The sequence below is a fragment of the Aulostomus chinensis genome, chromosome 6, assembly GCF_037954235.1.
Source record: "Aulostomus chinensis isolate RoL2024-O1b breed Wild chromosome 6, RoL_Achi_v1.0, whole genome shotgun sequence".
NCBI lineage: Eukaryota > Metazoa > Chordata > Actinopteri > Syngnathiformes > Aulostomidae > Aulostomus > Aulostomus chinensis.
Genome location: NC_141325.1, coordinates 8,841,771 through 8,864,823, shown reverse-complemented (window position 1 = coordinate 8,864,823; position 23,053 = coordinate 8,841,771). Strand labels below are relative to the sequence as shown.

The 23,053-nt window shown below is 41.4% G+C and overlaps 1 protein-coding gene across 3 annotated transcripts in view; it reads right to left on the bottom strand.

Annotated features, from left to right (window-relative positions):
• frmd3 (FERM domain containing 3) overlaps window positions 1-23,053 on the bottom strand; it is a 51,885-nt gene that overhangs the window by 25,366 nt on the left and 3,466 nt on the right. For 2 of the 3 annotated variants that reach the window (XM_086206306.1, XM_086206304.1), the window contains exons 2-5: window positions 9,457-9,561; window positions 8,337-8,379; window positions 4,702-4,780; window positions 1,438-1,535 (exon numbers count right to left, since the gene is read on the bottom strand). In XM_086206306.1, coding sequence (XP_086062432.1) covers window positions 1,438-1,535; window positions 4,702-4,780; window positions 8,337-8,343 — 184 coding nt within the window. In that variant the 5' untranslated portion in view covers window positions 8,344-8,379; window positions 9,457-9,561. Of the gene's footprint in view, window positions 1-1,437; window positions 1,536-4,701; window positions 4,781-8,336; window positions 8,380-9,456; window positions 9,562-21,503; window positions 21,632-23,053 lie in introns of those variants that run through there. The other variant, XM_086206305.1, reaches the window with a different exon arrangement.

The following is a 23,053-nucleotide window of genomic DNA, read 5'->3' as shown; positions in this document are numbered from 1 at the left end:
GTCTATTTATTGACACACGGCTATCTGATATCAAACAGGTTGAATCTAGATTGTCAATTTTGCAGTTCAGCTAAATTCCAAATTATTTGTCTCACACTTTCTCTGCATCTGTCTCTCTGATATACAAATGAGGGGGAAGCCTGAGGGTGGAGGGATGAGAGACTGACAGGAGAATGAATGCAGCATAAGAGCTCAGCTTAAGTCTTGTAAGATGTCACTGCGAGAAGAGCAGCTACTTGAAGTAGGAAGGCCACAGGTTGAGGAAACCCACACTGATAAAGAATTAGCCATGCTAGCTGAGTCCCGGCTATATTCATGACCTTGATAGATAAACATCTTCCATCCAGTCTAGTAAAACAGACACTAATTTCTTTTTTAAATCCGTTCTTAATTAGTAATCACAATAAAGGCTAAATCAAAACTTAGCAAGAGTTTAATTAAAAAATAATCCTCAACCTATTCTCCTGCTCTATAATCAAGGCCCAGTCGGGACCTGGCCTCATTCCTCATGGCAGCCATTGATAGTCTGAATCCAGATAACTCAGCCAGTTACACTCTGCTCTCTAGGGATAAGAGCCAATCAGAGAGTTAACACACTGCAGCGATTTGGGTGTCTGCCAGAAGAGTTCATTTATATGATACGGCTCTGCTAATTCCATTCTTAATCCATATCAAAGCAAGTGGTTATGCACTGGGATTTAGCATTAAACTGTAACTGCTAATTAAGAGAGGGAAATACTGTGTTGTTTCTTTTCCCACCAGTCTACAGAAATCTTGAGGTGTTTTAAATACTTTGGATTACAACTTCAGACATTTGATTGCTCCAGCTAGTAAATGAAACAAGCCTGGTTTGATTGTTAGATAAATGGTTAATCTGGTATTTTGTCCAGACTCTGAAACTTATATTTCACTTCGCCAACTCATGTGGAAAAGATGTGAATCGATCTGCAGCGCTGACGTCGAGACTCTGACCTCATCCCTCCCACCACAGGGAGACATGACGGCAATAAATTCCCCTGGAGTGCCAGGTGGATGCTGCAGTGGGGGAGGGGCTTCTGAGGTGCTGTGTGTGACAGTAGCCCTCAGGTGAGCGGTGGGGCAGCAGGCATGCAGCAAGAGTGAGCGTGTGTTGCATACGGTGAGAGGCAGATACTTCATGGACGTGTAAGTGTCCATCGAAGTTTGTTAACTGCACATTTATGTGAATTGTGGTGAAAAGTGCAGCAAAGCCAAAGAGACAAGAAGCAGATCTGGTTATCATCCAGAGTGTGTTGAGCAATGAGAGACGGTGGCCTTAGACTGGACACAGTCTGTAATGTACAACATGATAGATGCATTAACATCAATTATTATAATTGTGCGTTCACACGGAGTCCAGCTTTAACAGCAGGGAAGTCACTTTGGTTGCTCCCGGTGTGAATTTACAGAAGCTCTCACCCTGAACAATGCAGGCACCCAGATAGGCAGCTTCAGCAAAGGGACATAGGAGACGGCCGTGGTAGATGTCTCTCTTCAGCTGGAGGTACAGGAGGTACCTGGAGAGATAGAAAAAAAGACTAGTGAGTTTTGAATAAAAACCTTAATAGAGCGTTTCAATAATGGACCAGCAGTCCATATCCAACCATTTCCATTTCATGATGATTCTCTTAGCTTGGCATTAATTGCTGTAATTCTGATTCATTATTTAGAGCAAATCAGATGCGCCAAAAAAGCAATAACAGCTGACCCTGATGCCAGCCTGCTACAAGACTCGGAACAACAGCACACATCCAGCTGTCATCGTCTTAGCTAGAAGAGGCATTGCACCTTAGCTTGTAGAACGAGCCAACAAGCAAATATTCATCAGGGAATATAGTGTTGGGTAAACATTTCCAGAAATGTCTCTTTAGTTTTGGGTGGGAAACCATCATGATATAAATGTTGACTAAGGAAAAGTTTGATTAAACGTTCCAGTTGGACTTTAAGCAGCAGAATACCTAACAGAAATGAGTTGAGTGGATGGAGAGGAAAGGCGAAGCTGGAGAAATCCCACAGGACATCAATGAGGAGGCAATGAAAGCAACTGGCCTACTACTCATGAATATTTAACTTATCATAAAAATTATTAGCATTTTTTATATTTTTCAAAGCCATTCATAAAAAATGGGAATTAAAAAAGATTCATTGAGGTCAATGCAAATAAGTACTTTTAGTGTTTGTATGCTTTTTTATGTTAAATAATTCCTTCATGTAGAAACATGCAGATTGTGTCACTGCTGCAATTAGAGAAACAGAAGCGCTACTATGGAAACATGTACCATACAAAGGAGACGTGTGCTGTAGTTACTATGGAAACGACTTTGGGGAGCCAAGTTTAAGTCATGCAGCTGACATGCTGATTTGCCTTGTGTTACTAAGGAAAAGACAAATGGCAGTGGTGCTGATACTGGGGACATCCGTTGCCATGGATACTGATGAGTATCCAGAGGAGGCTCCAGACATCATCAGCCACTAACACCTCTGAGTCAACTAACTCATCAAACTTGTTTTTTGAACTCAAGTGAAAGAAGCAGCATGAAAGATTGAATGGAGTGAAAAGCCTGCTGCTGCAGCTTAACAGTTTTATTTATAGAGTTTGAAGCCACGTAGAAGTTCTTCAAATTGGGGACAACATCTTTATATAACCTTCCCCATTCACTTTTTCTTGTCCGTTGTTTGTTTAGCTTTTCCTCTCTTTCCCAGCACTCATGTCTGGATTGTAGAGGTGCATATCTTTTACATTATAGTTTCAGATAACAGGATGTAGCGCCTCTAACGGACTTGTAATTCGTCACCCTGTTTCGGGCTGTTATGTCGGTGAGTACAAGGATTTTGCTAACGTGAGCTCTCCTGCACCTCAGGGACCTGAACCTGCACCCAGAGCTGCAGTACAGAGAAGTGGTGACTGAGTGGGCGTTTGATGTCTTGTATGATTTTGTTTGCAATTTAGGCCTTAGAGTTTGGGTGTGGGCTCTCAGCTCTCCTATCCTCCATCTTTCTTTTCTTCCCACTCCTTTCTCAAGCTCCTTATCTTCTTTCCTCTTCTTGTCCTTCTTCTTCTTATGTTCCAATGGTTTTCTTGGGTCCGTTCCCTCCTCTAAGTCTAACTCTGCACCTGAGAACAGATCGGTTGGCTCACTTGTTCTGCTGTGGTGGCTTGTTTCACAGGCTCGCTGAGCCTGCACATCCAACACGATTTGTGCTGTGCTCGCCACTGGTTTCAGCACACTGTTGAGAAAAGTCGCAGACAGCAGCAGACTGTCCTGCATGTGTGCGTCCATTGATTTGCCATTTCAGTCAGAGCGAAGGGGAAATACATAAAGTTGAGGTTATTTTAAAAACCTAGGAGATTCAGGGCTCCAAAGAAAACATTTAGGACTGCAGCCACTGAAGCCATACCCTTCACCCTGGAGAGGAACACACAAAAAAAAAAAAAAAATTTCAATGGCAAGACTGAGAGCAAGAAAGAGGATGGATGAAAAACTCAACTGATGAAAATGAAGAATTCAGGGGAGATGGAATGTGAGAAAAAGTGGATTTATGACACTGACAATATGCAAAAACCACCTTTAAGTAACAAAAGTTAAAAAGGACACCACAATATGAGCCCAGGGGAGGAAAGTCAGGAAAGAGAAGCCAACAGAAGGAAGGGAGGAGACACCTTGGGGCTGAAACTGTGGGGAAAGGGAGAGCAAACAGGTGAGGTCTAAAAAGGAGGGAGCAGAGAGAAAGCCATGGAGGGAGGAAAGAGAGAAATAAAGGTTGACATACAAGCAGAGCTGGAACGAAACAGTTCCTACTGAGCCAGCATCCCTAAATATCTGAGAGGAGGTATGATGTGTACTCCTTTTCAGGGAGGTGGGAGGGGTATTTACAACATGTTCCACCTCTAAAAAAAGAGTCCAAATTGCAAAAGAATTTGTGTAACAGTGCTGAGTCACTGCTAATTATTCTTTGTAAAGTGCTTTAAAAATATGAGCGTATTAAGAAACAAAAAAAGTCTGTGCACTGTTAGACAAGTTGTTTCTTCAGTTCTATCATCATCTGGTCCAGCACCTGCCTTAAATGCTTTTTTTTTTATCTGAGCGACTTTTTTTGTTGTTGTTTTGTTGGTGTTTTTGTTTGATGTCAGAAAAACACCTCGTACCACGCAAGGATGCCGCTTTGTCAGAAAAGTGTGCATGTACATTATATATCACAATTGGTCAATGAAGGTCCTGTGCAGAAACCTTGGGTCAAAGTACCAGCAGACACTTCATTTCGGTTTGTGTCTGATATATCAGACTGTTGCTCTCTGTGTTGTCCTCCATGTTTGCTCATGCACTGCTCTGATGTTTAGCTTAGATTAGCTTCATGGAGACTCATGTTCGCCACTTTGAAGGACTTCCATCACTCTGGTCATGTTGTGAGTGTGGATAATGTACATACATCTGTAGAAATCTGACTGGAATCATACTTTAAACCAATTACGAGCGATTGAACGATATAATGAGAAGCTACAGAACAATTCAACAGATGTTTAATGACTATTAAAAGCACAAAGATAAACCTGAGAAAGAAATAGTTCATATGGCATATCCTCCACTTGCTTATTTAACATAAATAGTTTGATACTCTTAAACTTTTTCTCTTCAAATTCTCTATATCTACTTATTCACTCACAAACTCTGTATTTGCTTTTACCTTGTGAGCTCCTCCTTGATTTTCATTGGTTCGTGGGGATAAAACTTGACTCTGAAGCACATGGTGAAGGGTTGCTGTGCTGTTGGAGACAAAGAGAAGAGCATTGAGGGAGGGCAGGAATATTCAAGGGAGGAAAATGAGGAAAAAGTGGCTAAAGAGAGTAAGATTTTAGAGAAAGTTATGAGTGGGGTAAAGAGAGAGAGAGATGGAGCAGAATGATGGAGGCTATTCAAAAGAGAGAGGCAAAAGGCTGGAGACAAAAAAAGAAATCATTCCTGTGAAACTGATTAGTCATTAGATAATTACAGTAATTACTCTCCACACACACACACACACACACACACACACACACACACACACACACACACACACACACACACACACACACACACACACACACAGAGTCATAAACAAGATGTTTTGGGACTGAAAGATCTAAGTGTGTGTGTGTGTGTATGTGTGTTTGTATTTGTGGCTGCGTGTGTGTGATTAAATTTAAGCCTAGAAGGGTACTAACAAATGCACACTGACACACTTATATATAAAAAAACATTACGGTACTGTGATACACACTGATAAGATCCAACACAACCTTGCGTGCTCACATAACCTCACACGCAAGGGCAGGCTGTGGCACTCTGATAAAAACAACACAACCAGCTTAATCCCCCTCCTCACATATCACACACAACTGCACATAAAATCACAGTCACGCCCCCCCAACACACAGCCCACACACACACACTCAAAGCTAACTGAGGGTAATGAACACATCGGTGTGTGATGTGTATTGTTTAAGGTAACAACACACAATGCAGTTAGTCATTCAGCTTGGATGATGTTACTTAGCATGTGAGCACACAAATGTGTATCAGGTACAATTTGTTATCAAGGAGAAACTTACCTGATATTTCAGACCCTTTTCAAGCTGCTAAGTGCCCATTTTTTACTTATAAATACATACAATTTTACATCAAAATCATATATAGTGATAATACAAAGCATTCCTCTTCTTTTGTTTTCCCTCTTATCATTTCCAGCTCAAGGAGAAATCAACATGTGTGTTAGTAGTGATCTGTCATGAGCTAGAGGCCACTTCCTCCGCCCTGATTGACCCCCCCCTCCCCCTCCCCTACCACCAGTCCCACTCCCAGTCCTAGACCCAGGTGTCCCTGTCCAGCTGCCCCTCCAGTCTAAATGATCATTTCTACTTTGGTCGCTGTGATTCGGCCGTGCTCGCAGCTGTGAGATCGAGCCACGTTAGTTTGGGTGTAAACGCAGAGACCTGACATGAATCTGGTTTCACCCAAAAAAATGTAAAATAATCTAAAAACCATTCATACATCCAGCCAACGAGCCACATAAGAGAAGCAGAAGGGTGATTAAATCTTAACAGAGTGGTCCTCACCACTCCGTCTTTAATGATGTGATCCTCGGCGGTATTATGTCGCTGTGAAAAACAGCAAACATCTGCATTATACATGCGTATAGCAATATGAAAGACGCAATCCTCCCACCCGCTCCCAAAGAACTTGAGCTGCTTATTTGCTCAAAATGAGAAAGTGAATTGGCACACACCTACAAACATGACGAACATGTACGTAAGCGGAGAGGCGTAACGAGAAAACAAAATACAGCACACATCCTAATTTAAGAGTCAATTCTGCCACAGGGAACACGGATGTGTCAGTACAACTCAGATCTCTCCACAACACTCCCTCCATCTCCCTCTCTTCTTTCTTTCTTCCTCTCCCCTCTGTCAGCGTCTCTCATCTCAACATGCCTCCCTACTCTTCTTTTTTTCTCAAGCTAGATTATCTATAACCGCCTCTTCTCACTCCCCTCCAAATAAACCCCTTGCACATTTCCTCTCTTGAAAGCTCCCTTTCTCTCTTCCTCCATTTCTCATTCTATTTTTCTCTCACCCCCCACACTGTCTTCTCATACGTGTTCTGATGGAGCAGAATGTGCCGCTAATAGGGCCTTTATTAATTTATAGCGAGACAGAAAGAGCAGGGCAGTCATTAAAGGGGTGGATGAACTCAAGACAGAGGAGAGAAGGAGAGAGGAGCAGGGGGGGGGCACAGAAAGAAATAGAGAAATATTACAGGGCAGGAATGATGAGAAGAAAAATACTTTTAGAGGAACCTCATAAAGTTCTTAGTAATGATGCGCTTGAGCAAGTCCTATGTTTTTGCTGATCACACTGAGAAATTTTGCAGCAGCTCAGCAGTGAGAGAAGTAAAATACATTTCACATGCTTTTACAAAATAAAAATGACTGTTCAGATTTTTGCTTTCTTCACAAAAGCTTGTATGGTAACTGGAATACTTTTTGATAAGAAACCGTAATCTGTCCTTGTTCCCTCTGGCTGTAAGTCAAAATGTGTAATATGCCCTTTGTTTGTTGTTTTTTGTCTCATTTGTTGTTTGAGTCCACTAAGATGCCCTCTCGCCCCCTCAAGCGCATCATCCAGTATAAACCAAGTCCTCTTTATCCGGCCGTATGCTCAGTACTCCACAAAACATACAAGTGTCCCAGTCTAGAATTCTAGAGTCACTAAGTAGCAATTCAGGGAGGAAAAAGAATCTTCAGGACTTCAAAATTTTAAAAATAATAAATGCTTTTTGGGTGAAATATCCTCTAGATGTTGCAGAAGATATATAATGTGTGTGTCCATCAAATTTTGCACACAGTTAACTTCAAAGCAGTGTTGCAGATTGTCACGAAGATGGTGGGTTGTAAGTAAAATCTCATTATGAGAAAGTCTTATCTCTTATAAGCCTGTCAGATGTAAAAACCTTAGAGAGAAAGGAATCCGCCCCCTTAACTGAGTGTGTTTGCCTCACATCAAGCCTGCGTATGTCACTGTGTGCAACACCTCGTGTGTCCCTTTGGCAGTTTTCTGAGAACACCTGTTCTTATCATTTAATCCATCTTCATTGTGTCTGTGATTGTCTCCCTGTGGCGTTTATCGCCTGTCCAGCTCTGTCACTAATCCTTAAAGTGAAGAGTGGAGATATAAGAGAGAGGAGCAGGTTGAAGAAGCAGCACTGATTATGATGAGTGGGAGCTGATAGCCTGGCTTTTGCGCACCTTATGCCATCTCTGTAATCACTAAAGCTGCTTTCACATCTACTTCTTTTGCTCTGGCCTGAATCAGTTCTGCCAACTTAGAGGGTTTCACACAGAGAACCATGCAAGAGAACCAATATGCCATGTTAGGCAGCAGTAATGCACCTATATGCTGGTTTTCCATTGACTAAAAGACCCAAAAGACAATTACAGGAAGAAGGTCCTGAACAAGTGTTTACTTCTCATGTCTCCTTCAAGTAACCTTGTGCTGATAAAGTAACTTCAGTGCTTTTGATGTGCACCAAACTGACTGTGACACTGGTGTTGCTTGAGGTCATGACCCCGTATGTTTGAGTCCCTCTGGTATTTGCAGTAGAGCCTGAACCCTTCACACTGACACAGCCTCATGGAGCCACTGAGCTTTAAATAACTCGAATAATACATACAGCATCAATCCATCTATCATCCATCCATCTAACCATTTATCCATCTATCCATCCATCCATGCATCCACCCATTTATCCATCCATTCCCAAAAAAGAAGCAGAAGGGACACTTACACTTCATCTGCCTCACCACAGGCTTATTGGGCTCCAGCCAGTGCTGACACAGAGAGAGAGAGAGACAGAGAGACAGAGAGAGAGAGAGAGGGAAGGCAGACAGAAAGGAAAAGTTTAAATGTTGCTTACTACATGGATGAACTGAAAATATTTTGGTGGTCAAATTCACACGAGTGTGATATTTTCTTCAGATTTGGCACAAACATCCACAAGGACTCAAGAACAAACTCTGGCTGAGGCGCAACTTACCGGTTTGCACATTTCCCTCAAATATTGATGTTCTAAATACGCAAGGCACAACTAAACCGCAGCATCAAAATGCCTTCACCCAACCTCTCTTCTGTTTTGTTTGTTTGTTATTTTTACTGCACAGTCTCGTGGAGTACTTGTGCCTTTAGTGAGGAAAAAAAGCCTCCCGCTGGCATTTGGTGTTATTCAGTCTCATTTTGCATTTTAAATAAATGCTAGAGGCCTGATTAACCTCTGCTCAGACAAAGCATCTGGTCCCCTCTGTGTGTGGGCTGTTTGAAATATGAAACCTGATTTTAATGTTATTTGTCACTTGAACTTGTAATGTTCTGCTTCCTGACTAATATCCAAAAATCACCACTTAGGCCTCACTGACTCACTGTGGTTGTTTGCTCTTTGAGTGTTCCATCCCTTTCACAATATTATTCATTCGGTGGGAATTTCTGCATGTTTTCTTGAAAAAAGTTCATTTATACGAACTATAAAATGCTACTTACACATCTCTGTACATTAAAATATGATATTAAAATCCCGAAAAAAAACATATCTTTGGATTGGACATCTCAGGGTCACAGACTGAGCTGCATCCTCCAAGCTGCTGATTATACCAAATAATCTGATAGCAAATCAGAGGAAATGAATGAAGTTTTTTTTTCATTCCTGTCAACAAGTCTGATAAAAATCAGAAAATGAACTGCGATTTATCAAGTACACTTGCTGATTCCAGCTTTCTGTTTCATGTCATGATAAATTTGATTTAAAATCACTGGGATTTGGTTGAATAAAACAATTTGAAGATGAGGAACAGCTTACTTCGCTAACAAAAAGAAAGCATTTCGACTGCTTGAGTAAGTGGGTGTGTTATAGTTACCCTCTGTTTCTCAGGATCCACATATCTAATACCAAAGTAGTCTTTCTCGAGCAGGTTGTAGTGGTTACACACATGGTCCAAGAGGAACTGGCCTTTGGTGTCTCTCTGTAGAGAAATAAAGCACAATACCCATAAACACTTCAAAACAGGAAGTTCTTTTGTGTTCAGCAATCTGGTGAAAAACACTTTCAGTCTGTGCTGACAAAGCCCAGCTGCTATGATACCTGCTACATCACTGCACTGCAGAGGCCCCACCACCACCCACACACCCACACATACACACACACACACACACACACACACCATTAGGGAACATTTCTATGATGCACATGACATTTTATGAGAGTGACGAGAAGCAATATGTCAGCAGTGTTTTAGGTTCCTGGGTGATGATATAGTGTATCTTCTGTGGTCATATCTTGCCTGATGCCAGTAAATACGAGCCGGATGCAGTTCACAATCACAGTGTAGACACAGTGAGATCAATAATCACTCTACATTTATTACCTGCTCCTCAGTCAATATCCTCTCATCACATTAAAACATACTCACACAGAAAAAAACTGTATTTAGCTTAGCACAAATGTTTGCTTCTAACATGCGCACACGCGCACGCACACACACACACACACACACACACACACACACACACACACTGTATGGGTGCTGTTTGGGTCATTAACCATATGTGAGTATCCCATCCTAACCTGGCTAAACTTGTCGATACCCTTCCAGCCAGTGTTGTTTTCCTCACGCTGGATGAAAACGAAAATGACGACGTCAGACCCCTTTTTTCCATGACGAAAATGAGACTAAGACGAACGTCACCAATTCCCTGTAAAGACTAAAATGTGACGAAATTCTATACATTTTCGTTTGACGAGAACGAGACAAGACTAAATTGTGAGTGGGTGGACGATCAAAGTTTCAAAACATGCATTTTTTTCCCGCCAAGTATAACATGCGTGCAATGTCAATCAAGAGCTCAAACATCAGAATGGAGCCAGCTGTTGCTGTTGGTCCTAATTGTCACGCCCCCATCATCAGTACACACGCACTAAAAGCCTCTCTCTCGCGCACACACATACACACACAGAGACAAGTCTGGGCCTGTCTGCTTCGGACGAGACACACACCATGGCAGCAGCAGCGGTGTCGGGTGGTCGTGAAAAGAGGGATGATTCAAGCATAGCTTTAGTCTATGTTAGGCCAGCCCTGTGATGCATTTTCTGTTTTGTATTAAGCCTAAAGTTTTGTGGTGGTGGTGGTGGTGGTTACACGTCCCCCCTGGTGCAGAGACCACTTCCCAGTGCTACATGCTAAAGCTAGAATGAATGGGGCTGCCAGGGGCCCCGCTAATGTTGGCTGGTTTAAACCAGCCCTTCTATTAATTTAGCATGTTATGAATAAAACCCCTGTCCATTTGTGGATGGGTGGCAAGTGAAATGCTTTGACCCACGTTTGTGGGATTGGGAAACACGGTAGTCTTCAGACCTGTTGCTGTTCCCTATCGTAAGCAACACACGTGGATGCTTTAACCAATAACAGCAGCTAAAGCCAATATGTAGGACATATGGTCGTTCACATGGAAGTCATGTGTGCTTTTATTTTTGTTTAATCATATTTTATTGTGATACAATACTCATATTGTGTGCCAGTGTGTTGTCTGCATCTGCAACAAAATAATAAAAGTGAAAGGTAGAGAAAGAAAAAGAGGGGAAAAAACTCACCTTTGAAGGTGAGATCAGTTTCAGTGTGCTTCATTCTAATACCTGTATTGGCCTATTAAGTCCATACACATATATCTTTTATTTATAGGTATCTTTGATATTTGACGAAAACCTTTGAGTTTTCGTCAACTAAAACTAGACAAACTATCAAGGATAGAAATGACTAAAATGTGACTAAAACTAAGAAGCATTTAGTCCAAAAGACTAAGACTAAAACTAAATCTAAAATGCCCGCCAAAAACAACACTGCCTCCAGCTACCATTTTGGCTGATTACATGCATCGCACGTTCCCTCTTGTCTTGTGATTGCACGTGTGACTCCTTTAACTGCTCTGTAACCTGCTGATGGAGGTGAAATCTGTACTCCTTCAAGCAAGACTGATGGTTTCTGGGTGATTTACTGACCAATGGGACACACACACACACACACACACACACACACACACACACACACACACACACACACACACACACACACACACACACACACTGAGCCCCAGCTGTCCTTTTAGTCACAAATTGTCAGTAAAAACATCTTGTAAAACTGCCAATCAACTCTAGCTTTGCAAAATAAAAATAAAAAAATCACAGGGCATCTCCACGTCACCTGAATATTTCTTTTCGGCATTTAAATCTGATCAGTTTCCAGTCCTGATGGGACATTTATGTCATTTTTGTGGTATGAACATGTTTTTCCTCTGTGTTTTCAGCTTAAATGTGTAAACTAAACTAAATGATCCATCAAATCTGACAGTCAGAGGCTGGTTCAAAGAATCAGCAGCAGTTTTGGTCCTATCAGACAGCACGGCAAAGACATTTAGCTGAAGTCTCTTGCTTTTTTATCGAGACATTTACAGCTGAAAAAACACCATTGGGTGAGTGATTGACAGAAGCTGGTTTTACAGTTGAATGACTGCAGTGGAAAGGCACTTCCAGCACTTCTGGTCAGGCAGGCAGTTTGTCAAAATGAATACTAAGATACTCGATGTTCTGGTCATCATAAGCAACAGTCAGCAGTTTCATAATCTTTTTGTTCTAGTGGTCTAGTGGATGTCTTAATGTGGATGCAGGTCACCGCTCATCTGGCCATTTATCACGCTGCCTCAACGTAAATGCATCTGCTACGTTTGGCACATAATCTATCAGTGCTGCAACCTTTCAAATATGGACAACAACAGACTTAAATTTCTTGGTGAGTCATTTCTCAATCTGCTCTGTACAGTCATTGCTGTACAGTGTTGATAAAAATGAGCTACAATGAGCAAAACACTAAATAAAGCAAGAGCAACACAATATATTTCCTACAACTGTCACAGTAAAGACTCAAATTAGCCCAAAACCCCAATAGCAGGTGTGTGAATTTACACCAATTAAAACAGAGCACACACAGCTTTCATAATAATTACATAAAAGACACACAAGTGTAAAACCAAAATCAGGTCAATGCACCAAACAATGAAAAAGAATTAAAAATGGAACACAGAAGGAGTTCACGCAGGTTAATCACGCACACACACTGCACGCCGCACGGTGCATCAATTCTTAATCATTCCCAGTTGCTCAGATTGAAACAGCAACACACTGGTATGCTGAGCGAGTAAAGGGGAGGTTTGTTTAAAAAACATCAGATGCATAATCAGAGTCAGAATAAATCGAGTTCAGGTCCAGTTTAAGGTCAAGGTTGGGAGGTCAGGAGTTAAGTTGTGATGTTAAAGAAGGGAGAAAAAAAAATCAGTTCGTGGCCTCCTTAAAATAAAAGCTTGTCCTTGTGAGTTTGTGTGGTTGCATGAGACAGTCTAGATCTCTGTAGGACATTCTGCTAATCCATGACAAGTGTTACTAAACTGTTAAATCTACAGAGCAAACAGGAAGACACACAGATGAAAAACAAAACAAAACAGATGAAACGGAATGCTGCGAAACAATTCCATCAGGACCTCCATGACACCTTTCTTCTGTCTAGTTCTCAGGGTGAACACTTGTTGGGAGGTGAAGAGGCCAGACAGAGTGAAAGAAGGCCGAACAAGAGACAGCTAAAAAAGGAGAGCCTGGGAGATTGACTAAGATGAGTGAGGCAGAAAGGAAGAGGAAGAGTGAGGAAGAGCGATATAAAGAGTCTATGTCATGTCCAACAAGGGCTGATAAATACTTTATATTTTCAAAGGCTGTGCATTAAAAATTAACCCAGTCAGTCTCTACATGATCCCACCTAATGATAGCAAAGTGCTCTTCTTGCTGCTTCACTTGAACACACACACACACACACACACACACACACACATACACAAAATAGAGCCTCAGTGAAGAGGAGTGTATTCACTTTAAAAGAAGCAAAGTACACTATGATGTGTGTGACTAAGTGTGTGTGAGTGTATCCTGTTTTTGGGGATAAAAGAATCTTTGTTCAGCCAGATGCAAAGCCACTGACTTAAAAAAGCATGCATACAATCAAATATTCATTTCTGTATCGGTCTTAAAATCAGACACAAATTGGTCTTCACGGATTCATAATAAAACTTGACCTAACTTTTAGTCTCTCGTATTTCCATTTCAGGCACAAAAGAGCGTTTTTTTCCTGAAAAGATAAGACCTTGAACAATTTCACACACACAAAAAAAAGCAGAAGGTTGCTCGTCATTACTACTGATACTTTATTAAATATTTATTCCAAGCTGCTCCAATTTCTACTGTAAACATAGATGGGAGTGACATCCTCTAGCAGTGCTTGTTTTGTGCATCACAAGAAAAAAATTAAAAGGAAAGCTTAAAAAAAAAAAACAGAGAAATTACAGAGGGCTGCAATCATACGAACTGAGCACAAATTTAGAAACATGTTGGAAATATTATTGATAATACAGAAGATGTTTTTGAATCCAAATGGTCCTGTCCGACGATAAACAGCTAGCCTGTGACCTGTTCAGCCCTACAATGGCCTCTTTTCCCAGGAGACATTTTGATACGTCTTCGCAGGGTAAACAGGCGTAATTAATAATATTAATTAGGGCCCTGTTCCATTTAGCTGGGGGGTCAGGACTCTGATATTGTTCCTGGTATTTATTGGAATGGCTGTCACACACTAAACAGAACAGGGCCATTATTAATTTGACCAGTTTCACCAGTGTTTACCCTCTTAAAGAGCCTGTCATCAACACCATATAAAATTAGTAGCCAGTATATATCAAGCGCTAGGACCCTGGGTCTGGTGGCCCACTTAAACACCACATGATGTTAAATTAATATGCATGCCAGCTCAATTATAACTGCTCTTATCCACTTCAACATGATTCATTTTATGACATGGCATAGCTAATTGGCTGAGCCGAAATGATATGAGGTGAAAGAGTGTTAAATTCCTTAAACCAAGAAACACACACGCACACACACTTCAACCGCAGAGAAAGGAAGGGAGAGAGTAAAGGCATTTAAAAGATAAAGACATGTCTCTCTTTACCTCCACACAAACCAACCACTCTGTTCCAACCCTTAGCTTTTCTCTGTTGTCACAACTCTCCAAGGAAATTTTAAGATTCTAGTCTGCCAGTTTGCCGGTCATTAAAGGAGTGTGTGAGCAGGCTTTTGTGCAACTGTGACAACATTGTTCTTTATCTGGGCCAATACTCTAAAGCTCATTTGTATTTACAACTCAAACCCCACCCCTCAAGTCAGTGAATGGATCGATCCAGGATGACTAGGACCAGGACCAGGATGCAACACAGTCAGATCAATGTGGTTGATAGAGGGTGTGGGAAAAGATAAATAGAGACATAAAACTGTTTTTTCTTTGCTGGGGTGCACAAACACATGTCAACCCTTCTTTCTTACACATATGATGCTTCTATTTAGTTACAAGCCATCCCGTATATTTCCCTCTAAGCATCTTATAGGTGAGAAAAATAATCATATTTCACAGTTTGACTGATCCAGCTCCAGCTTTTGAAGTCATATGACACTGACAGTGAGAGAAATATTCAAACCCAAATCTCTGTGTGTTATTAGGACTGCATCATTCCATCAAAGGGAATTATTATAGATGTCATTTTACACACATTTCCCAAAAGTTCAGTCCAACTTATTTCAATGTTTAGAAACTTTTAGATCCCCGCAAGAATTTAAAATACATTTTTGACCCCCTTTGGCTGCATTGCTTGGGTTTGTGATGTTCCAGGTAGGTCAGTCGGATTTGGAGAGTCTCAGTGATAGCTTGGAAAAGTGCGGATAGTAATCATAAAACAGATTTTAAAAGTAACTCGGAGAGGCAGTATGCAAAAACACATCATCCTCCGAGGCTGCGCTCAGTGCTGGACGGGAAACGAAGCAGAGGATCAAACACTTCTAGTCGGGCAGCTGAATTATGGAATACTTCCGATACATATTAAAGAGTGAAACCTTTAGAGAGAGAGAGAGAGAGACGCTTGACCTCGTCCAGCGCCACCACTATCTCACTCAGTAATAACCTCCCATCATCACTCCATTTAAGGGTAAATGTTTGACTAGTAAATCCATTCTGTCTTTGTTGGATATCTGTAAGAGAAAATTGAGAGAAGCAGTGTAAGGGCAGGTTGCCATTTAACAGAATGAAAGCCACAGAGTGCAGCATTGATCGTGAACAGTAAAATACACTGTTTTAACCTCTTCAACCACTGACCTACAACAGAGATGGACTCTTGCCTGGAGCAACACACATGGTTCAAGGGAGGGTTACCCATACAGAACGCTTAACCTCTCACTTTGTGGATACATCTGTGTTGTGGTGAGTTTCTAAGGTGGTGAACAGCCAGCTTTCTTGCATTGTTTTTTCATGGTCGTTGGTGTACTTACAAGTGATCCGAGCTCATTTGATCAGCGCTCATTTCTGATGTTGAAGCACCAATATACTAGTAGTCTTGCAGATTTAAGTATTAATATATCAAAGGGATAATCCCTCCAGTGAGTAGCACTCGTAATACGGTGACTGTGACCTTGTCCCCATGAGGGAGGAGAACCACTTACCTCATCAGACGCACGCACACACGCACACACACACACACACACACACACACACACACACACACACACACACACATGATAATGCAAATCAACACGTATGATATAAAATATGTCATATGCTCCTTCACACTCTGACTTCATGGTTGGGCACACTGCCTAATAAGATTAGAGTCGGAGCCATAAATTATCAATTCTTATAATAGTGGATAGTCATCACTCTTGTTCTGTGTACAGCTGCACACTAACTCACGGGATGTGAGAGAGAGAAAGAGAGAGAGAGAGAAAGGGAGAGATAAAGGGAGAGAGAGCGTAACTAGAGCCGCAACGCCACCACCATCATGACTGTGTGCACGTCACGATGGCTGTATTGAAGCAGCTTTCTTATCTTTGCACCGCAGGATGTTTACAATTTTGGGCAAGACAAACAACCCATGACAGAAAAGAGGGAACTGCTGGGTGTGCAGAGAAGATGCAGGAATGTGGACCTGTGAGTTAAAGTAAACCTCTGTTTGTTTTTGATGGGCCTTAGCATTTCTGGGTTATTATCATCCCACTGCATTTTGTGAAGTAAAATAATAAAATGCAATTTAAGAAAAAGATGAGTGTAGGTGATGACATAATTGGAATGAAAAAGAACATTTTGTACTGTGTTGATGCTTACATTTGCTCTATATAGACTACTTATAATTGAAGTGTTTAATAAAGGTGCATATGCATTATATGACAGCTAGTCTATATTTCTGCAAAATACAAACAGGAGTGCACAGCTTCTTCTGTAAATATTAGTTATTTACCCAGTACAGTAGCTAACATGGGGCTGTTGTTAGCCAGGCATCTGTAATGGGTAAATATATCAGTTCTATGTGCCTGCTGGCAGTCACTGCTTGCAGAGCCTCTCATCATCATCATCATCATCATCATCGTGTTGACCCGGCACAGTGACATCATAGTCACTGGAAAAACACAACATGCTTTGGTGACCTTGTTGCCCCCAAATCGGCAAATCTTGCCACAATTGATCACCAGCTCAGTTGTCCTGCAGTGCTTAAACACCATTATTCACTTTAACTGTATTGAACATTTAATTTCCAACATCAGCTGTGGGTGTTCAGACGCTGTAAAAAGTGTCCTCATTTGCTTCTTTAATGGCAAGTGGCAGTCCATTACCACCACACTACACCAGAGTGTGGACTTCCGTTTTCTATGACGCCATGGGAATGTTGAACACTCACCACAGCTTTTGATTGAACACCTTTTCTGTCTGCAATCACAGAAAATATGTTGCTTCTTCAATATTCCATAATACAGTGACACTGAGAGGCAAAGCATCATTTTAAAGTGAAATATAATGGAAAAATACACGTCTCCCATGCACTAACTGACTGACTCACTACTTAATTTGTGGTTTCCTGCCCCAATGTAGCAAAAAAGGTGTAATTCTCTTACAAGAGGGATTCTAAAAACAAGGGCTCCCCCACTTAAAGACTAATTACTGTTATCAGATTATGAAATCAATTAAAGTACTTGCTGTGAGAAAAGCCGCGGCAATTTTCTTCCCTCTTCAACTAAAATATTAACTGGCTGTCTGATAAACAACATGTACGAAGTGAAGGGAACAAACCTAAACGTCTTGACTCACAGCTGCTACAAATGAACCATACATTCACATGTAAACCAGGCCTGTTATTCTCAGCTCTCCCTCCTATAGGAGTTTCTCAGTATGCAGTAGGTGTCCCCCAGCTGGGTGATGCGAGTCCCTCAAAAGGATGATCTGATACTGAAGTGTCCTTGAGCAAGATGCTGAATATGAATCCACTGCATGAGTGATCTCTGACATACGGTACCTTATTTTACCCTCCACAGTTCATTTTGGAGTCTTTCCCCTTACATCTGTCTAGTTTATTTTTCAGCAGCAACTGGCCTGTTTTGATTCCTCCCTCCTTCCAGAATTGCCCTTTACAAAATCCACCCCGCTGCCAGTCCCATTCTGAATCTTATTCATGATATAATCTGCTTCATCTCTTTTATTTACAGCCACCCCATCCTTTCAATTTCCGTCCTGCTGATCTTTCGCCATCATCCCCACATCTATTGCAACTAACCATGTCATCCTACATTTTGTCTGATCAACATCTCTCTTTCCATCCTTTAGACCCAGTCCTTCTGTTTCCCTCTATCCCACCATCTAATCGCTCTCCTTCCTCTCAGTTTCAAGAAAATGTCAAAAAAGGGATTATTTCCTTTTAGTCGTCTTTGGAGGAGCATCAAAGAGGCACTGGAAAGCGGGTTAAAAATGGAAAAACAATGCTATTTATAAGTTGCGCCAATGCGAGCCAAGAACAACTGGCTCACACGCCAGTTACCTTTGTTAGACACGTGGTTGCGCGCACGCGCGCACACACACACACACACACACACACACACACACACACACACACACACACACACACACACACACACACACACACCTAAATGCAGACGCGAAGAAAAACAATCCCAACTACATCTTCAAATAGACAGTATCACTGCTGTAGCGATAAGGTGACCTGCACCAGAATAGAAACAGAGCCATCAGCAGGATCTACATCAATACTTTCACTACGGGCTTTTTCACTGCCGCACCATAATTGCTTGTTAAGTATCATGAATTGATGTCTGTAATTTTACAACTGGCTCAGTAGCTACATTTTAATCTTTCATGCATGTAAGCCATGGTTACTGTCTCCCTCACACACACACACACACACACACACACACACACACACACACACACACACACACACACACGCACACCAGGACAGTTGTGTTATAGAGCATCACTGACAGCTGACTGATGTTGCCCTTATGAAGAACAGTGATCTATCTTAATTATACATGATGTGACACAGAGAAGTAAGAGAGAGAGAGGGGAGGGCAGGAGAGAGAGAGAGAAGCTATAGATGAGGTGTAAAAATAGAAAGTGAGAAAAGGTGGTCAAACAAGTACATATGAACCTGAAAGTGGAGCAGAGAACAAGTGAGGTAAAAGGCTGATAAAAGGGAGGAAAAGAAAGACAGATGGAGGGATGAAAGAATGCTGAGGGGAAAATGAGTTGAAAGCAGAGGAGGTCACAGTATATTGATCTTGACGTGTGTCTCCTGCAGCAGGTTGGACTTAACATTACCCCTGAACATGAACGCGGCAGGCTGGATACATCCTCCCCGGGCTAAACACACACACACACACACACACACACACACACACACACACACACACACACACACACACACACACACACACACACACACCAGCTTGAATATAAAGGCGCTCATACACACACACACACACACACACACACACACACACACCAGCTTGAATATAAAGGCGCTCATACACACACACCCAATCTCCACCTGCATTATTCTGCAGTCAAGCTGTTGTGTGTGTAAAACCTCTTGGGGGAAATCTTTATTCATCTGGATGAGCCTGGCTGCAGGGACAATAAGCTCTGGATTCTTATGACCTCGGAGAGAGCAGGGTCACAAATATAACTTTCCTTCTTTGCAGACAGGAGATGCATTCAATTACTTTGCAATGAACCACAGGCATGTCATCTTCTGCGGGCAGATAAATGCAATCAGGATGCAAAGAGGTGGGAAATTGATGTTAGGCATTTTGCAGGAAAGTAGCAGACAAAATCAACCGCAAAGCAAGTGAATATACTCATTATTAAAGATCCACACACACACGCATTGAGGTAAACATACTTTTTACCAAAAATAGAATGCGTGTCTGACTATGTGCATGACTACAGCATTAAAATCCTTAATATTTCTCATTTCACGTGATTGACTGCTGGACACCAGAACCTTCGAAGTTCCACATCATACATGTGCATACTTAACTCTGGAATAGGACTACCAGGATAATTTTGGTATGAAGCAGAGATTCAGCAGCCAGCAGGCAGGAATAAGAGAAATGGAGGGATTAATTGCAAAGACAAAACAAAGCAAGTTTGAAGGCGGAAAACAAGTCGGCCAACAACTGGAAAGCTAAGGATCTGACAAGGAGTGGAAACTAAAAACAAAAAATGAAGGAATATAACAAGAAACAGCTGGCAGAACACAAGGTGGGGATGGAGCTGATTGGAGGATAGGAATGGGCAGACAAAAAGATTGAAAGTTGAAACTTGACATTTGTAGTTGACTTCATGCATGATGGTAAACTACACAACACATGCATCCCATAATGATTCAACAACACAGATCAGCCTTAATGTGCTAACTACAGTTCTAACAAGCAGCAAACACAACAATATCCCAGCAGCAGCAGTCCATTCTCCACCAGCAGCGAGGCTAACAACGTACACAATCAATAAGAGTGTGTCTGGTCACACACAGAAGCATCGTACTCAGGAAAGCAACTCTGTGGGCAGATCCAACCTTGGCTCCAGTAGGGTCCACAGCTGAGTGCAGCAGGGAGGAGGCAGTTTTTAACTACTCAGTAGACACAGGGATCTGGATCTGCTGTCTTCTGTGGACCATTCAGCGGGGAAAAAAAAAAAAAAAAAATTGTGGTCCACAATCTTGACCTAATCTTCATCCCTCTGAAGGCAGGGGAGATCAGCTGATTTTTTGCAGTGCTCTCTTTATTCAAAACCAGTAATGGCACTGCATGCAGTCTATTGGCGGTCCTACCAGTTGACAAACTCTGGCCAAAGTTAACGTCATAATAAAATTCAAATGATCTGTCACGTTCATACAACATCCAGGAGGCAGGAACAAAAATAATTTAATACGTAACCTAAACACTTAAGAGCTAAAAAAAACAACAACTGGCAAACAGACCGACTCAGCAACTGAACTAAACATGAGAGCAAGCTAGGAGCTGCAACAGAGAGAGTCTCTGATTGAGCACAGGTGATCACACTGAAGTGAGGGAAGCACACAAAGCAGGAAGTAAAGATGTATTCCACAACAAATGGAGCTGGAACAGAGCAGAACATTCTCTAGCAGCACGTTTACAGCGTCCAAAATAAAATTATTAGAAAGAAGGAAACAAGCAGGTACAAACTCAAAAGCAAAGGTGCAATTTGTTAGTTTATGGAAGATAATTTATTTATCTTATTTCATATTAGACAGCTTGACATTGTCACAACAAAACACAAAGGCAGTGCCTGTTGCAATTAAAAGGAAAGAAACAGCTGGCAGAACTTAAAAAAAAAAAGTAAGGTAATAACTGTTTGCTAACCTTTCAGTTCAGGTGAAAGTGCCCTTTCGTCATCCCACAAACACAATCAGAAAAAGTAATCCTACTTGTTGGAAATGGGTTATATGGAGAGAATCTTACCACCTGAGTGATTTTTGCAGTTTTCAGAGATCCTGAAATAGAGAGCAAGCAATAACACGGTGGAGAGACTCATCCTGGATAGATGTAAACTCTTTGAGCAGTGCAAAAAGTTCTGTTATCACAATGTCCCTCACCCAGAGCGGGGCAGACTGAGTAGTGCTACCATGCTATCTGCTCACCAAGGGTTTGTGTGTGTGTGTGAGTTAGTGAGGACAGAGGGACAACAGCACTAAAGACACGGCCCAAAAAAAATCCCAGTGGAAATAAAAAACGAGTCTCTTCTTTTACCACTCGGTGACACAGCAGGTGAGCTCAGAGTTGTCAAGCCTGGAAGGTAACGTATCAGTGATATAACAGGTCGTAATGCACTGCAGGAGAGACACACTTGTTCTACTACGCTTTAATGTCTTTAATGACTGTGAATGAGTCACAAAGATGTCATGCAGGGCAGTAAAACACCTTTGTGTGTTCATGGACCTAACAATACAAACTTGCAAGGCAAAATTTAGATTAAATATCAGTTTAAGGCCTAAATAATACATTGTTGATTTAATCATATCTACCAAATATTCTTTAAAAATAAGGTTTGACACTCTTTCAGTTTGTCACACTGTTTCCTTTAATCATCAGTTTATTTTCCTGTTTTCAATTTGATTGCTAGCATTTTTATATGAACTTGTGTCTCTTTTGTGTATTTTATAACTCCATTTCCATGTAAAGTAAAACACTTTAAGTTGCCCTTTTTTTTTCCAATGGCAGCCACGAGATACGAGCTATAACATTTTGTAGGACAGCATGTTTCCTATGTTGCCTTAGAAGTATTAACGCGCCTTTCAAGATATTCTTAAGTCTTTATTTAATCCGCGTATTTATGCACAGAGTCAAGAAGTGACAGCTTATGGAGGGTTAAAGAAAATAAAATGGACTAATCAGTTGTGAAGCATTTTCTCTCTCTCTCTCTCTCTTTCTCTCACCCACACACACACACACACAATACAACTTTTAGAATGTCTTCATCAATTGATGTCTGTCCTGACCTACATATTCAGCACAATGGAGAGGAGCAGAACAGAATAAATAAGAGAGAAGAAAAAAATAAGCAGACAGCAGACAAAGTAAGAGAGGCAAGTCTCCATACAGTGGAAAGAGGAGAAGTGCTGTTGAGCAGCAGAGGTGTAGCATGAAGAGCACAGGATGTCATGAAATATGTAGGAAGGAGTAGCGCAGCACTGAAACACAAAGCCATTAAAGAAAGCTCCGGAAAAAGCAGTCAGCCAGAAATACAAATGTCCATTTCCTTATCAAGCACAAATAAACTAAAGCTAAAAAGCACACAAGCACACACACTCAAAACACACTCTCAAGATGTTGGACTTTCTTGCCCTCCTGGTGGAAATGTCCTCAGACGAGAACAGGAACTTTAACACGTAGTGCTCTCAGAGACTGGAGCGTGCAGGTGTTCATGTATGTAAGTGCAAAAATACAAAGAAACATCAGAAGCCTGCTCGGTCACTCTCTCGGTGTATTTATGGTGTTTTGTAAATCATTGATCG